At 39.0% G+C, this 18,799-nt stretch overlaps 1 protein-coding gene across 50 annotated transcripts in view; it reads right to left on the bottom strand.

Annotated features, from left to right (window-relative positions):
- Positions 1-18,799, bottom strand: part of Mia2 (MIA SH3 domain ER export factor 2) — a 91,118-nt gene that overhangs the window by 8,125 nt on the left and 64,194 nt on the right. For 26 of the 50 annotated variants that reach the window (XM_087551910.1, XM_087551908.1, XM_087551912.1 and 23 more), the window contains 8 exon segments: positions 17,243-17,381; positions 10,931-11,032; positions 9,553-9,613; positions 9,060-9,095; positions 7,542-7,609; positions 6,368-6,450; positions 4,196-4,324; positions 670-828 (listed from right to left, as the gene is read on the bottom strand). In XM_087551910.1, coding sequence (XP_087408036.1) covers positions 670-828; positions 4,196-4,324; positions 6,368-6,450; positions 7,542-7,609; positions 9,060-9,095; positions 9,553-9,613; positions 10,931-11,032; positions 17,243-17,381 — 777 coding nt within the window. 50 annotated transcript variants of the gene reach the window in all.

The raw sequence follows: 18,799 nt of genomic DNA, 5'->3' as shown, positions 1-18,799 counted from the left end.
ACAGCAGAGGAAGATGAGGCTCTGGAACCCAGTCTGCTGTCACAGCTCTGTCCTTGCCATCCACAGACGACCCTGTCTACAGACAAGCCATACTTGGGATCTGCTCATATCTCAGTAAGGTGGTTGCTTCCCTCCTTCCCAAGTAGGAGACCCCTGCCCACCAGAACACCAGTCGCCTCAGAGAGTATCTTCTGGGCACCTTTCCAGGATGCAGAACTGAGAGTTCAAGCAGCAGCAGTAAGAGAATTTCAACAGCTATGTTTGTGGGGGGAAAAATATATGTATATATATTTTTTAATATAAATAAATATATATTTTTTTCATTCATTCATTCATTCATTCATTCATTCATTCATTCTGGGCAAGATGGTTAAGATTACAATGGAAACTTTTACTTTTTTTTTTTTCTTTTTTTTGGAGCTGGGGACCGAACCCAGGGCCTCTACCGCTGAGCTAAATCTCCAACCCCAAAATTTTTACTTTTTAGCTATACATCCCTACACTACTCATATTTTCAAAAATAAGCGTTATTACTTTTATAAGCAACAAAAACAATAAGGAAAAGCTTCTTCTAATGTAAACCATCACCTCCTAATATTCTTTTTTCTAGACTTATTCTTATTCCCAAAATGTATCTTGACTTTAAGATAGGACTGTTGTTTCACACACCTGGTGGTGGATGGGCTGTCATCCTGCGTTCTTGTTCCCATGGAGGTGACAGGGACCTGTCAGAAGGTGCTCTAGGAGCATCAGATAACCTGTCATAGCTTGAGTCTCCTCTTTCAGTGTTCATCTGATGGTCCAGAAGGTTCTCAGGGCCTCGTGAGCCTAAATAAAGAAAACACAAATCTAGTTTATCTCAAGAAGTGTCACAAAGGTGTCATAAAATCAAGACAGTTTTTAAAAGTAAATACTAATTCAAACAAAGCTTCTACCAAAACCATTTCTAAGAAACAGGAAAAATAATTTTACAATGTACATAAACAAATACTTGCTTATGAGCTGGTGTATAGCTCAGAGATTAGAGCATTGCTTAGCTAACACAAGGCTCTGGGGTCAACCCATGCATAAAACACATAAGTAAATAAATATCTAGCAACACTTGCCTATAAAATGCATCTTTAAGCATTATCACCATCAGCACTTTATAATTACATCCGGTGGTTAAATAAATAAATACTAAATCTGAAAAATAAGGCATGGAGAGTAAACTGTAAAAACTTGCACTAAGCAAAATGGCAGCAGTGAATGAGGAGGTTCTGTAGCTCAGGCCTGATGTGAACCAGCTGTCCTAGACCTCACACCTCCCAGCCACTCTGCTACTAATCATGCACTTTCAGACTTTGCAAGTATATTACACTGACATTAAGAGGCCAAAACTTGTACCACAAGTTGTAATCGAATTTCTAATTCTAACCTACTATGATTATACATTCTAGAAAATTCCCACATCTTTCCTTCTAGCTTTCTCCCCCTCATTGGTTCATGAGAAGACTAGGAAGGGAGAACACTCAGGAGTCCACTGGGCGGAGCGCATCTCCAATGAAGTGCACAGGCCTTAATGAAAGACTTCAAACGGCTCTCCTCAGCACTTGCTACCAGAGAACCAGAGTCACAGACTACCAGGTACACTGCAAACCTAAAAGTACAAGAGCTAAAGGGTTTTAAGAACAAGTTATATATAATCCACTCTCTAAAAATCCTTGTTTTCGTTATATACAATCTTATTCAAGCTTTCAAATTTCAAGATAACAAAAGGAAGTAGAAGGAGCCACTCTTTCCTTTCACTGGTCATAGGAAAAGTGATCCAAATCAAGATTTTAAGCCTGAAGGTACTTACCAAGAGCTTCTGTAACTTTTTGAATAGATAAGAAACAACCTTGCGAATAATCTAAACACACTGTCACTTAAAAGCGATTAAATAGAAAAGTACTTAAACAGGAAAGGAGAAAGGAAATGTAATTTTTACTCTAATTTCAAACAAGCATTTGACTACAAGCAATCCTTGACTTATACAATTCAGCTTCCAGTGAGTTACTTTAGCCAATTAGCCCTATTTCTAGGATAATATGCTGATAATAGCTAGCTGCTACCCATGTGTGCTATGCAAAATTAACTTTGTCTTAATGACTATTCTATTAATGAAATGTGGCAACATTGTACAGAAACATCACAAATCACTAAAGTGCAATGGCAAATATGTTATGTGGCAGCTATGTTGCTATAGGTATATAATGTGACATGACTTAGTTCTATAAGTTGAAGTGGAAACGGTGGTGGCACTGACTAACAGCCCTAAGCCCAAAGTTTAATGTAGACATGTAAACTTCAAAACAAAACCCCATTCTGAAGTATTCAATACAACCCCCTAGGGCTCTATGTCTGTGGCATAATCGCTTTCCCTCGAAGTTTCCAGTTCAAAACCCACACAAGCAAAGAAAGCTCTTTCTGAGGTGAGCCAGGGCTGGCACCCAACTCAGGAGCTGGGATGTGAAAACAACTCAGAAGAGCAAACTGAGGGCCAAGAAGGTAACAAAGAGGAAACACGCTGCTTCACCTGCAACAGTGAACCCCGGGGAGCCTGGGAAACTCATATCCTCACTGTGTGAAGCCAACTCCAAAGACTAAGGTTGGAAGAGACGTACAGTGGTGTTGGGTTCAACAGAAGGACCTGCTGCCTGGGAGACTCAGGAGAGGAGTGGACTCAGCGTGAGGTGTCTGCTTCATTTAGCTGGCTGTTTTACAGTCGCCTTTGTTTCTGCCTCACATTTAGTTTGTTAAATCACTTACATAAATGGTTAGAGACAGTCATTAGCAGTTCATGTACTTAATGTAGCTATGGAAATACAGAAAAAGCAAGCAACCCTGGCTTAGTTTCTCAAAGTATAAGTAAAAGTTAGGCCTCCTGAAATGGCCACATCAAAACTCTGTAGGAAACAACGCTTCTGACGTCTTTCATGATTCAAAAAGGAGAGTAAGGATTTCATGTTTTGATTTTCTACAATTAAAGAATGTTAATTTATATAATATGTATTATATATATTTAGATATATATTTAGAAAATTCTATATTCTGATCCTGTTTCATAAAAGCACATTTTATGCTGGTTACACTGCTATATAGTATGGGTTTTTTTGTTTTTTGTTTTTGTTTTTTTTTTTTTTTTTGACTTGTGACTACAAACCTTCAGGGATGACCATCATAAATCTAAAATCTGCAATATAAGATGCTTTAAAATTCACAACTTCTTAAGTACTATATACCCAAAGAGTCTGGCATTCAGAGCACTCTACAGAGTTGGGATGGCCACCTGTGCTACACTGCTTGTTAGAGTTGGGATGGTCACCTGCACTGAACTGCATGTCAGAGTTGAGAGGGCCACCTGCATTACACTGTGTGCCACAGTTGGGATGGCCACTGTAGTAGTTTGGGTATGCTTGGTCCAGGGAGAGGCACTATTAGGAGGTGCAGCCTTATCGGAGTGGGTGCAGCCTTGTTAGAGGAAGTATTTCACTGCTGGCACGGGCTTTCAGACCCGCTTCCTAGCTGCCTGGAAGACAGTCTTCTCCTGGCTGCTTTGGAGCAAGATGTAGAACTCTCAGCTCCTTCCCCAGCACCATGCCCGTACGGACGCTTCCCTGCTGCCACCTTGATGATAATGGACTGAACCTCTGAACTTGTAAGCCAGCCCTGATTAAATGTCCTTCAAAGACTTGCTTTGGTCATGGTGTCTGTTCACAGCAACAGAAACCCTAAGACAGCCACATGCAGTACACTGTAGTCAGAGTTGGGATGGTCACCTGCACTATACTGTGTACGAGAAAACATCAGAACAAGGTGCTACAGAGCCATGCTTTTGTTTGTTTTTTGAAGCAGAATCTTACTATGCAGAATTACTATTCTGAATCACTAATCTTACTATTCTGAATGGCCTGGAAACTACTATGTGTGCCATGCTGGTCTCAAACTCACAGAGATCCTCCTGCTTCTGCCTCCCAACTGCTAGGATTAAAGGTGTGTGCCACAATATCTGGTCAAATATCTTAGTTTAAAAAAAAAAGCAAATCTCTGATAAGTACAAGGAATGCCTGTATTTTCCAAATGTCTATTTACAGATTATTTCAAAGGTAAGATGAGATGAAAATATAAAGGAAGGAAGGAATTTATAGTAGTAAAAATGTTGAAACAAATATACCTCTTCCTCCTCCCCCTGGAAGCAAAGGGGAGAGTCTGAGTGGACCCTCCAACAACGTTGGAGGAGAGAGAAAAGCTCTCGTTTCAGATGGAGGTCGGCCCAATGGTGAGGGACCATATGGGGAGTGCTCTGGAATAATTAAAACAGCAGATATAAATGCATATCCAGTCAGCTGCATGGAAACATCAGCATCTTATTGAGCAACTGTCACCAGGTTACCCTCCTGTCAGCTTAAGTCTAATCTGTGCCCTGAACACTGCACAGGATTAAATAAATAGGAGGCCTGGTGCTTTTACAGCTTTTCAACAAATTAGATATTAGACAATTCAAAACATTAGATTGTATATATGAACACCCAGAACTTGAATTCTGTCACCTTTACACTTATATATACAGCTAAACATTATTCTGATGTTTTTAAAGGTAGTATTTTATTTTTAACTTTGCACATATGTGTTTGTCTATGTGTGGGTATGTACATGTAAGTGGCAGTAGTCTACAAGGCCAGAGGCAGTGGATCCCCTGGATGTGAAGTTAACAGGAACCATGAACTAGCTAGTTGACATGAGTGCTAGGAAGCAAACCCAAGTCCTCTGGAAGAGTTATCTGTGCAATGCTGAGGGCATGCCACAACTCCCAGAAAAACATTATGTGGTTAAATAAATGCAATTTTCAGAACACATGGTACATAAAAACCAACCAACAGACAAAAAAGTTCCAAACAAAACAAAAACATTAGCTTATAGTTAAGTAACAACATGGGTTAAACAAGGATGCGGGTGGTACTTAGGAGTTACAGAGTTAGGGAGCATGACATTGGTTTGCGTTTTTTGTTTGTTTTGTTGTTGTTTTGTTTTTTGAAACAGTCTCATTATGTGGCACTAGAATTGGATATGTAGAGCAGTTAGCCTCAGAGACCAGCCTGTCCTCTCCTCAGAGCACTAAAGGTGACTACACGCAGAGGGCTCAGGATTTTGATATTCCTTCCCAATATTTCAAATGGGAAGGTTTATAATACAGAAGTGCATGATTTATGTCAGAGCCAGACAGGCCATGTTAAACCATGAGAGGTTTTAGTCAGAGTCAGAATTTGAAAGTAAATAAATACATAAAATATTCCAAAGAATCAGAGCCAGATTTGTATCCGTGTAAGTGAAAGATTCAATTACACACTCTCATGGATCCAATAAATTTCTCTGTAACCTACATGACCAAGAGCTTAACCTTAATCATTTCCAATTTGTGGTTATGCTTCCAAAGGTCAAAAAACAGCGACACAAAAATGAACTTAAACCCCAAGAACGTCACACTTCAAGCACAGTAAGTCTTATAAGTGTACTTGTTACACCCAATAGTTTACAGAAAGATCACAGCATGGTTTATCCTCCTCAGACTCCTACACTGGGTCTATATTCAAATCCCCTCATACACTTGTCCACTCCAAACTCTGCTACTACCTCAAATCTACAATAATCTGATATTTTAGCTTGTAAGACATATTTACATTTTAATGAAAGTGGACTCTGAAAAGTGATTTGATGACTCCCAGAGGTTATTAAAGTAGATTCCACCTATAAAGATTCCTTTTTATAACAACAGGAGTTTAATTCTACTTCAACTAACATTACTCTGAAAATGTTTAACTCAGAAGTAAACGGGCAGAGATACCGACTGCGTCTTTAAAGGATCAGCCCTCCCTGGGGTATTATAGTAATGACACATTACACTAAGGTTGCCCTGACTCTAAGTCAATACCTAGGAATTTCTTGAAGAACTATGCTAATTCTCACTTTAACCAAACAAATTTCCAAGTATTAATAATATGTAAAGTCACATGCTATTCCACTTAAATATTTCTCATTCATTGTCTCAAAAATTAGCAAGCTGGAATTTTTATTAAGAGCACTGGGCTTTTCAAGGAATTGAGGACACTAAATCTCTGTCTTGAGATCTACTGAAAGGGGAAATACCAATCATTTTCATTGTTGCTAGGAAAACAAAACCGTGAAGCATAAGAGTTAATGAAATAGTTTCAAATAGAATACTGTCTACAAAATCCAAACTACTGTTAAATGGAAATGGTAACTTACACTAATGTATACTATACATACAATATATATAAGTTATATAATATGTATTTCAAACAAGGGGTTTAAAAAAAAAAAAGACTACCTCTGCCAAATGCTGTATTTGGAACATCAAGTGCATAAGGATCTTTTTCTAAAAGTTCAAATTTAAACTCTGTTTCAGTTAATCTGCAAACAAAGAACAAACATCTCTAAGTTACTTATCCAAGAGAAACACATTTTTAAAGCAAAGGCCACTTCCAAACCAGCTACTCTCACAAGCTCAACATCTGCAGAAAGAGAGGGCCTGACAGTGCTCTGGGCAGATGCCTGCCATAGCCCCACACTGACTTGGGATGACTGGCTTCTTGTTAGAGCACTGGTGTTTGGAATTATTTGGCTCTTTAAAATTAGACTGGTGAGTGCTACCTCACAGAGTCCACATTTCTGAAATAGGAGAACCATTCAAGATGAAACAATGCAAATATATCATTTGTTAACTGAGGAAACCGAGGCAGGCAGTTTAACCAACTCATTCTAAATAAAAAGACCAGGGCTACAACGCAGAACCCCTGCCCTGAATTACTATACTGCCCTTGTGAAATGAAAATCCCACTAAATGACTCTACTACTTTATTTCTAAACTTTGTATCTTTAAATGTCACATTTTAAAACAAATGTTATTTAGTTCCTGAGCCTTATACCTAGAATAAGACAACTGTTTGACTTTAATTTCTGACTACAAGCCAGCAGACAAAAACTAAGTTTCTAATGATGCTAAAAGTACAGTTTGGCAAGCAAGTCCAATACTCCAGAAGACTGCTACCACCTTGAGAAAAGCATTTACTTGTCCCTTTTCTTCTTCCTTTCACGTTCTTCCTGTTCAACCTGACACCCAACAACAGCAAGCTAGGGGCTGAGACAATAAACACTATCTCCCTGGCAGTGAAAATGGAGGGGTTCTAAGCATCACTGTGCCCAGGAGACACAGTCTTTCTTTCACCCACTATCTTTTCTGTCCACTCGTACTAGTTTACATTTTTTTTAAGTTACACTTTTTACAGTACAATTTGTAAAAGCTTCTTTAAAGTGCCACTGGAGTAGCCTAAGAAAACTATTTCAAACAAACAAAAAATAAATACAACTTCTCACCTAGTAAAACTAACTAGATATTTCCTAATAGATTCTGTGGGAACTACATTTTTATTTATTTTTATTCAAATATTATATAATGAAGAAAGTATTTCTGGCTTTTAAAGTATTCCCACAAAGACACTTACTTTTGTCTGTTGTGGGCATTCTCTTTTCTTAAATCATTGAGATTTCTTTCAAGAGTCCGAGCTGCCAGCTTGAAGAAAATAAAACACTTGAAAAATCTATCTAATTAAACTTAAATGAAAGAGCAGCATAAACATCAGCATATAGTGACAGCATATAATATCATAACTGAAACAGATACAAGTCCACATCTATTAAATTCAATGTAAAACATTTTAAATTTGGGGAATTAATTCAAAAGAGGAATGAGTTTCATGCCAGTCAAAAGCATAAGCCTAGAGTCTAACAGGTCCTTGTTAATGAACATTGCTATTTAGATAAAAGTCAGGGCCTACAATTATTTGAAGATGTGCGTATCCAATCATAAGAGGCATGCTGGCAGACAAGCTTAGGGCAAAGTCACTGGAAACACATGGCCATCATGTTTCCTGTCATTTCCCAGAATGCCAACAGAGGTCATGTTTCTAATAACTAAGTACCATCCATGCACACTGCACATCTATTAAGTACAGAACAATGTACAGATACTAAAGTATGGCGTGTGTGTGTGTGTGTGTGTGTGTGTGTGTGTGTGTGTTGGTAGGATATACATTAACAAAGGCTAGGTATATGCTGTTCTGCATGCTTTTCAGCCATTCTATGAACGCTACAGTTTAGCCACAGAATACCTAAAACATGAAATGGATCAAATGCAAACAGTGGCTTACCCAAATACAGGGTATAAAATAAGCTAATAGTCTATACCATCATCCATTTACAAGTAAATGAAACTCTTTCCATTTTGCTTTTACTTAAAACTGTGAATCATACATAAGAATTGATGTTAGCCAATGACAAACTAAACAGTCACAGGAAACAAAGCTAAAATATATTTAGTACTATCAAAGATTTTTGTGTAAATTATTTTCCAATATGTGATCATAAAATCAATTTTGAACAGAAACGATTACACCAATGTTACACCAATAACAACATTAGCTAGTAAATTGTAACAATTCACTTAGCTGTTTTTAAATTTTATTTAGTTCTATGTGCAGGAATATTCCGGTTGAAGGTGACAGAAGTGGAATTACTAGAATTACGCTCTGCTTGCTATGTGTGTGCACGCACGTAAGTGGACGTGCACAGAGAGCAGAAGAGGGCACTGGATCACCTGGACTAGCATTGCGGGCACTTGCGAGCCAGCTGACATGCTCAGAACCAAATGCAGCTCAGGCCCTCTGGGAGAGCAGCCGTGCTCTTAACTGCCGAGCCATCTCTCCAGCCCCCTGGGTTCCATTAAAAGAAATTTATAACTAAGTGCATTCAGAAAGAAAAGTACAAATAAAGTACAAATAAAAGATAATCACTTCTCAGCACAACCTGTGGTCTCTAATACTATTTTATCACTGGTAAAATTAATAAAATTAATAGGAAGTAATTATATTTTAAATACTGTCTGTATTTTTCCCTAATCTAAAATGCTAGTATATTCTCTGAAAGGAATTTAACAAAGGGCTTTAGGAGGACTTAAAACTTACCCAATTATCATGTGCTTTTTTTTCATGAGAAATAACCTAAAAAATAAAGTTATTAAAAAAATTTTAAGTTAAAAAAAAATTCATTCCCAACACTAAAATTTAGTGCACAAGCTATAAACTCAAGCTGCCCCAACATCCCTGAAGAAGCAGTTCAAGTATCTGAAAATACGCTTTCATACATACACGATCTATTCTGCTACTCTTAAACAAAAACTGAACGTAAGTTTTTGTAATGCCAACAAACCACATGTGATAACCTGAGCTCCCAAGGAGCAGATAATGGACCCAGCTGGGGCTGCAAAGGTGACATTTATTTTGACTGCATAATCCTCATACCCAAAGAAAGGAAAAAAGGTTCATAATCTTGATTTCAGAATCATTAGCTCCCTGGAACTGCATCAGCCTCTGACCTCCTCCATCAGTTACAGCCCTCCATCAGTTCTAGAGACTCAAACTGTTTTCATTGTGTACACAACAGAAGTCACACACGTACCTGCCCCTGGTAAGAATGAATTGTTCTCTCCAGTTCTTCTTCAAGGTCCTTGGCACGCTGCCTGTAAGGAACAATTATTATTCCACTAAGGTAACACGCAGTAAGAAATGAGAACACATGACTACGAAAGTATAAACAGAGATGGCAGTGCATGCCTTTGATCCCAGCCCTGGGGAGGCTGGCCTAGAACTAGAGATTCAATTGCTTCTGCCTCCCTTGGGCTGGGATCAAAGACATATGCCACCCCCAAAGCAAATTCCCTGCCTTAATTTTAACCTCAATTAAACCTATGAGTACCACTGCCTGGGTGTGGCTAAAACAAACTCACACAAAGATTTATACAACAAGCAAGGTCTCACCATGTATCCCTGCCTGACCTTGAGCAAATTTATACTTTCCTCTCTCTCCATCCCAAGTGCTGTAGTCACAGACACCATCCTGGTCCTCGGGTTTTTATTTTCAGGATGTAGAATACTGAGAGATTAATTCAGATGCCTGTAATCTTATTAGAGTCCCAGGATAGGAACTCTTAGAAGGCAAAATATGACTTACTGCCTTTATGAAACAGAGGTAATTTCTCTGTTAGACAAAATGCAAACTCTTCCCGGAGTAAAGAGAAGCCCCACTATGATTCGGAGCGCCACTTTGCTAGCCTCTTTCTGACTGACATCCTATGATTTCCTTAGATCCACTGAGGCCTGAACCAAAAACTACAGCTAAGCACTTGCTCAAATGCCGAGTGTGACCGGCTGGTTTCGTGGCACACTTACTGAATGTTATCTGTGTACATTCTCCCCATCTGAACAAAGCCATGTGAGCTTAAATTAACTGCTCTCTCCATTTTCCTTTTGCAAGACAGGGTCTCATGTAGGCCAAGCTGGCCTCAAACTCACTATTTAGCCAAGGCTGGCCTTGACCTTGTGACCCCAGGTGCTAGGACTGCAGGTGGGATTGCAGAACAGGATAATGTGCATGCCACCACACTCAGCATTAATAACTATTTACAAACTTCTCGACATTCACAGAAAATGTCTATATTCAATGTGAGACTTAAGTATCAAATCCTTGAAAAGAAAGATTTCTCTTCTTATATTTTCTGAATATTTGCAAAATACAAAGAAATCGGAATGAAAAGAAATGAAATAAAAATATAAGCCACTTTGCTGCTGCTGGTGGTGCCTGCATGTGGTACCAGCACTTGGGAGGCAGAGAAAGGCGAATCTCTGAGTTAGAGGTCAGCCTGGTGTATACGATGAATTCCAAGAAAGCCAGGGCTACAGAGAGAAACCCTGTCTCAAACAAACAAACGAACCAGCACCATCACTTTAGTTACTGCTTCCTGCTTCTGAGTTTGCCAACGAGAAGGAGCACTTCATACCTGTAGGTCTCCAGTTCCTCGGCCGCATGGCTGATTCTCTCATCTACTTTGGAAAGTTTTTCTTCTTTCTCTAATCGGTAATTTTCCTCTACTGTTAATTTCCTTAAAACAAAGTAAAACCAAAAATTATCAAATGAGATGGGGAAGAACACTGCATATTCATCAAAGAAAAAATCCACCAAGAGGAGGTCCAATTCTGAAAATCTATGCCCTAAATGCAAGGGCACCCATATTTGTAATAGAAACTTTACTAAAGAACAAAACATACATTGAGCCTCACACATTAATAGTGAAAGACTTTAACACCCCATTCTCAACCAACAGACAGATCATTGAAATAAAAAATAAACAGAGACACAGTGAAACTAACAGGAGTGATGGACCAAATGGATTGAACAGATATCCACAGAATATTTCACCCCAAAACAAGAGAATATGGAACCTCATGGAACTTTCTCCAAAAGTGTCCATATAATCAGACATGAAACAGGCCTCAACAGATACAAAAAGATTGGAATAATCCTATGCAATCTATCAGATCAACACGGACTAAGGCTGGTCTTCAATAACAACAAAAACGACAGAAAGCCCACACAGTCATGGAAACTGGGTAACTCTCTACTCAATGATAACTTGGTCAGGGAAGAAAGAAAGAAATCAAAGACTTTCTAAAATTCAATGAAAATGAAGACAGAACTTAGCCAAACGTATGGGACACAATGAAAGCATTCATAAAGAAGTGGAGAAATCCCATACAAACGACTTAATAGCACACCTGAAAGCTCTACAACAGAAAGAAGCAAATTCACCCAAGAGGAGTAGATGGCAGGAAACAGTCAAACTCAGGGCTGAAATCAACCAGTTAGAACCAAAGAGAACAATACAAAGAATCAACAAAACCAAGAACTGATTCTTTGAGAAAATCAACAAGATAGATAAACCCTTAGTCAAACTAAGTAAAGAAACAGGATACAAATTAACAAAATCAGAAATGAAAAGGGAGATATAACAGCAGAAACTGAGAAAAATGCAAAAAAAAAAATTATCAGATCCTACTACTAAAGCGTATATTCAACAAAACTGGAAAAATCTAGATGAAATGTATGATTTCATCTAGAAGGGGAAGGAGGAATGGGATGAGGAACTGTGGGAGGGAGGACTGGAAAGAGGGCAATGGCTGGAATGTAAATAAAATAATTTAAAAAACAAAAACCAAAGAGTATTTTATTTCTTTTAATGTATGTAATACATAAAACCACAACATTTTAGAAAAAAAATCATACCAGAACTGATGCATCCCGGAAAGCAATTGCCATACACTACTGCAAAGGTCACAAGCAAAAGGGTCTGTGTATTTCTGACATAAAATTTAATATTATAAAGCACTGTACTTTGCTCATTACAGTGCTACTGCTATTAACAGTCTCAAGTGTTTTATCCAATATAAATATTACTAAACACTTTTAGCAAGAGTCCCTGTGGTAAAGCATTACGTTGGCTAATAAGGAGCTAACAACTAAAACTATGGCTTTCAGTTTTGGTTTTTGTTGTTGTTTTTTAAGACAGGGTCTGAAACTCACTAGCTGGCCAGGAACTCACTGTGGAGACCTGGCCGGCCTCTGAATTCACACAGATCAGCGTGTCTCTGCTCCTGGGAGAGAGGATTAAAGGTCTGTGCACTCACACCTGCCCCTATATTTTTATTGGTAGATAAAAATGAAGAATTTGGTCTTATAATTATGCTAATAGAACAAAGATCACCAGCACAAGTACTAATTCTGTCACTCCTTATTTCTTCTACTAATAGTGGGTAACAGGTAACTCACACATTAGTGTGTGCCAAAAACTGTTGTTTGACTTTTCAGGGCCTTTAAGAAGTCAGCAGCTATACAGAAAGGACTATGTTTCCTGTGACAGAAAAAGGAAAACACAACACAGAGAAAACTAATACAGTCATATGCTCTGTGTCAACAGAGCTCTGAAACATGTACCAAGAAGCCACTTCCTTACTCTGTGGACATCAGGGTGTTCTTACACAGCCCAAGAGGACCAACAATCAGTGGGGTAGCAGTGTCATAAAAGCATTATTATATCTATGATTCACAGCTGGCCAACATGCCACCAAGTGTCACGTGACTGTCACCGGGAACAGGCCTTGGGAGCCTCTCCCTACTTCAGTATTCGCTGTCCTCACGCTTAGGACAGGACTACCCAGTTTCTGTGTTCCCCTTACCATCACAAGCTCTCCATGCCACCAGCCGCCCTGAGCACAATATTTTGTTTTTTGCTATGTTTTGTTTAGCATTTCAGTCATGGTGTTTTATCACAGCAACAGAAAAGTAACTAATACAGCCTTAAAGTTGAAAATGGCATTGTCAAATTTCCACTGGTAGAACTTTAAAGAATCATGTATTTAAAATAGTATACCAACTCCTAGGTTCTAATATTTTACTTCCCAATATTAACTTCAAAAAGTACAATCAACAAATGAATGTCATGAAAGACATCAAGAAAATACATTTTTTAAAATCACATCAGAATTGATGCATCCCACAAAGCAATTTCCGTACACTACTGCAAAGGTCGCATCCAAAAAGGGTCTGTATATTAAATCTGAATCTAAAAAAAGAAATCTAGAAAATTACTGAGCCTGTATTATATCCTATACAGGCAACAATCGAATCTAGCATTTTAACAGTTCCACCAACTTTCTCTTTCCTCCCTTGAAGAACCAGTGGTATAATCACCTTGAATAGTGAGTATCTTCAGAACAGAATTATAATATTTGGGGATACAAAAAGTTGTGCTAGTTAGGTTTTTGGTAACTTCTCACGAACTACAGACATTTGGGAAAAAGAACCTCACTTGAGAAAACACTTCCACAAGAGTAGGCTGTAGACAAGCCTGTGAGGCATCTTCTTGCTCAGTGATAGATGGGTCCATGTGAGTAAGTGCTGGAGTTGGGAGGGAATGAGAGTAACCAACAATCCACAGTCATAACTCAACAGAGCAGTAATATTCTCTACTCTTTTTTCAAATACAGAGAGTGGATTTTTGTTATCTGAACTCATTCTATTCGAAGTGACCATAAACTGTTAATTAGCAAATACGGGGGCCACTTTTCCTGGGAATAATGCAAGCTTACTGTTCTGTTAACCCCTCTTCACAATACTTACCAACTAAACAGTACACAACTTTGCTTTATGTATATTGTGTGATATTTAAAACTTGCCAGGGGCTAGAGATGGCTCGCTGCTCTTGCATAGGCCCAGGTTGTCCCCAGCACCCACATGGCGGCTCACGAACGTCTGTAACTCTAGTTTCAAGGGACCCAATGCCATCCTCTGCCCTTGGAGGGCACCAGGCACACATGTGTCCCATAGACACACATGTAGGAATTCACACATACACAGAAAATAGAAATAAATACTTATGGGCTAGAGAGAGAGTTCAGCAGGTTAAGAAAGCCCACACTGAACCCATGTCTACTGACTCATAACTGTATGTATCTGTCGTTCCAGGGGGAATCCAACATTTCTGGCTTCTGCAGGCACCAGTACCCACACACATATATACATAATTTAAAATAATACATTCTGTAAGAATAAATAAAAAACTACAATGGTGGCAAACACCTGTAATCTAAGCACTTGGGAGTGAAAGCAGGAAGATTAGGAGTTGAAGGTCATCGTTGACTATATATCAAGGTCAAGCCGGCATGAGTTACATGAAATAATCTCACAAAATAAAAAATGTCTTATTTTATATATATTGTAGATTTCCTAACATTAAACTCATAGACAACAGCACTGTAAGTTATGCCCAAACAAAATTAATCTGATACGAGGTTATTTCTGCACAAACTACATCGTGGTCTTCTTACCATGAGGAACCCTCACCAGCACTCAAGCATCGGCCTGGTCTGTGTGAACAGTTAAATCACCACACAAAACAGTTAAACCATCCAATAAACGCTCTCAATGCTGTGGCACTCGGTAACTGCAAGAAGGGTACTTGTTTACAGACAGAGAACGGAAAGAGGCTGCTGATTCGTCCTCCACTGGGAGGGCTCATGCTGGGAAACTCAAACCCTTTACCATTCTCCGAGTATTTATGAAAGGCCATGAAGGCTCTGTAAGACCAGGCCTTTAAGGTTACAAACAAACTGTTTTTTTTTTGTTTTGTTTTTTTTTTTTTTTTGGTTCTTTTTTTCGGAGCTGGGGACCGAACCCAGGGCCTTGCGCTTCCTAGGTAAGCGCTCTACCACTGAGCTAAATCCCCAGCCCCACAAACAAACTTTGTTAACAGACTAACTTTCCATCCAGAATGTACGAAGGATAAGAACTTCCAACTTTCATTAACTTCCTAAAAAGAAATGAAAGTCTGCTAGGTTTCATAAAAAAAATCTATGCTATAGTTTGTACTTGAAGATCTGCAGTCTCTGGGTCAGTACCTCGAGGTCTGCTCTCTATCTGGGTATCACTACGCGTAAGCACAGCCTAATGTCAACAGGTAAGCGCACTGAGGATCCGCATCTGTACGTTCAACAAACACTGACAGGAAACCTACCATTTCCTCCCAGTTTAGGCACTGGGCATGTAAACAAAAATTTCCCAGAGTTTAAATTTATTAGCAGGTGGAGGACACACTTGATGTTCAGGTATTGTTTTAGTTGGAGCACTCAAAAAGCATTTTAAGATAACACCCGGGTTGGGGATTTAGCTCAGTGGTAGAGCGCTTGCCTAGCAAGCGCAAGGCCCTGGGTTCACTCCCCAGCTCCGGAAAAAAAAAAAAAAGATAACACCCAAACCTAGACCCAAATAAATAAAGGATCAAACCATACAAACACAGACGGGGAACACCAACCACTGAAGGCAAAAGAAACATGCATAAAAGACCTTAAGATAAAGATATATTGGGGCTGGGGATTTAGCTCAGTGGTAGAGCGCTTACCTAGGAAGCGCAAGGCCCTGGGTTCTGTCCCCAGCTCCGAAAAAAAAAGAACCAAAAAAAAAAAAAAAAAAAAAAAGATAAAGATATATTTGACACATCAAAACTCAAGAAAGCCAGTGTCCACAGACAGCAACAAAGAAAAGAGAAATAGAAAAAGCTACAGAGATAGCAAGAAGGCAGGTTACAGAGGGCACTGATGGCAAGATAAAGTTTTGCATTAAATCTATTTAAATATACTTGGGGGGGTGGGGATCCAAGGACAAGAATATGGAACCACAATTCATGTTTTCACAGTTATTCTGTGATCACAGAGGAAAGACAGTGCAGGAAGTTAAGGTATAAAGATGACATTCATGAGACAAGCCAACTACTGCCAATGGCGCTTTAACCAGAGCAGTGACAGAGGTAAAATACCATCACACTCAGGACAGAAAGGCTGACAGGATGAATATGGGCTACAAGGAGGCACGTTAGGATGACCTGAGTAGCTGCCTTGAACACAAGAAAGAACACTGTCATTTGTTCACTAGGACAAGGAACACTGAGCAAGACTAATTTGCACAGGAGAAAGCAATCAGTTTTACAACACACATCAGATTCCCTGAACCCACTTATTAGTATTAGTCCAAGGCAATAAATAATCTGATAACTGTTTAGCAGACATTAAGGAAGAGCGTGTGAGGTAGCTTGGAAATTCAAACATCATTTACACTTTCTTCCATGAAGAAAAACGTGTCTCAAGATCAAATAACACTCTTAAAAGTGATAGTGCAGGGGTTGGGGATTTAGCTCAGTGGTAGAGCGCTTGCCTAGCAAACGCAAGGCCCTGGGTTCGGTCCCCAGCTCCGAAAAAAAGAAAAAAAAAAGTGATAGTGCAATACAGCGGATAACTTCCAATAATTGTAAGCCTTAATGTCATGAGTATAGAACCTTTAAGATTTATTTATTTTATATACAGCATTCTGCCTGCATATGTGACTACAGGCCAGAAGAGGGCACCAGATCTCATTACAGATGGTTGTGAGCCACCATGTGGTTGCTGGGAATTGAACTCATGACCTCTGGAAGAGCAGTCAGTGCTCTTAACTGCTGAGCCATCTCTCCAGCCCATAACCTTTATTTTAAAGCAGCAGTTCTCAACATGTGGACCATGACCCCATCTGGGGCCACTTATCAGAAACTTACATTATGATTCACAACAGTAGCCAAATGACAGTTATGAAGTAGAACAAACTAATTTGATGGCTGGGCTCAGCACACATGAGAACTGTATTCAAGGCCACGCACTGGGAAGGTTGAGAACCATTACTTTATAGCCATTCCACTTGCCATTCAACGGGACCGGCCAACACTGCTCACCTGTGAAGCTTCATCTCATTTTCTTGGTACAGCTCAGTTATGACTTTCAGTTTCTGCTGAAGTCTCTGGCTCTCACTTTCAAACTCTGTGTTTTCTGACTGCAAGGATGCTTGTTTAGACTCAAGACTTTTGATATGCTCTAAAGAAATTATTGAAAAGTCATTAAGGAATAAAACTAAAGGAATTTCATAAAAATAAAACCTGTTAAAAATAGACAAGACTGGACATTCCCCTGGGTGATTCGGCTGTAGACAATTACTAAAAATAATAACAAATCAAACTTCCTCCAGCAACAATAGAAAACCTATAATATGTTTTCTTTGCCCAATTGCTTTCCACTATTTAACTGAGATGCTACACACACTATTTTAAATAGTTAATACTATTAGTACAAAGATCTCCAAAATCTCTAGCATTCTAATTCTAGAATTTGATTTTCAGTCTGAGATAGTAGCTTCTAAAGGAAGGACGAGAGTTTCTAGGGCAAGCAGTTCCACTCAGCACTCCCTATTTCACTTGCTGAGTATCTGTGACAACCTAGTGAAAACGTCAGTTATACGGTAGCTCAGGCTGCTGCAGAGAGCTGAGTGGCAGAGCACATGCCTAGAATGTACAAAGCTGTGGTGTGTGCAATCACCAGTACCATAAACACCCAGCCCCACCGTTTAAGCCAAATTCTACATATGCCGTAATTCCACCCTAGCTGACAACAAGTGCTCATTTCCAGTGCCGTGAGAGACCGAGTCTCAATCAAGATCAAGCCTGGGAAGAATATAATGACTTTAACTTTGTTTCAACAGCTAAGCTACCTAAAAGAATGACCATGAAAATGGGGAGATGGCACATAGTAAAGTAGTGGCCACACGACCGTGAGGACCAGAGTTTGGATCCCCAGCACCCACATATAAGCAGGGTAACAAAATAAACCTGTAAGCCTTATTACTGTGCAAGGAGGCAAGCAGGATTCCTGGGGCTCACTGGCCGGCTGTTGTAGACAAATTAGCAAGCTCCAGGGTTGGGGAGAGACCCTTTCTTCAACAAACAAGGTGGAAAGCAGCAGAAGAAAACACTGTATGTCACCTTTGTCCTCCCTACGCAGTTGTGTAAATACAGACATACAAGAACATAGGCAAAAATGAAAAGGAACAAGCCAAGTAACTATATGTCCTGTATAAACTAGAACCCTACTATTCTTTCAATATAATTACTTCAACTCTGAACATCTCTAATATTAAGGGACCACGATGAGAACCTCAGTTCTAATCTCATCTAAGATCATTTCCCAAAACATGTGTAAATGTACTAGGCTTCAAAAGGGCAGGTCCAAAACTGTAACAAACATGGCAGTTTAGTAATTAAATGTAATGGTATGTAATTATTCTAAAACACCAGTTAATTGAATATATATACCATAAAACTTTATGTAAATACATTAATAGTAAATGGTACTTGTACCGAAAACTGTGAATTGTTATTTTTCTGAAAGTTTTTATATATCAGAAAAAACATCTCATACCAGAAAGAAAAAAGTCCATCTATGCTGTCAGCCAATTTCAA

This window comes from Rattus norvegicus, chromosome 6 (genome assembly GCF_021556685.1).
Source record: "Rattus norvegicus strain SHRSP/BbbUtx chromosome 6, alternate assembly SHRSP_T2T, whole genome shotgun sequence".
Lineage (NCBI taxonomy): Eukaryota > Metazoa > Chordata > Mammalia > Rodentia > Muridae > Rattus > Rattus norvegicus.
Note: the sequence above shows the minus strand (reverse complement) of the source record. Positions and strands in the feature narration are given on the sequence as shown.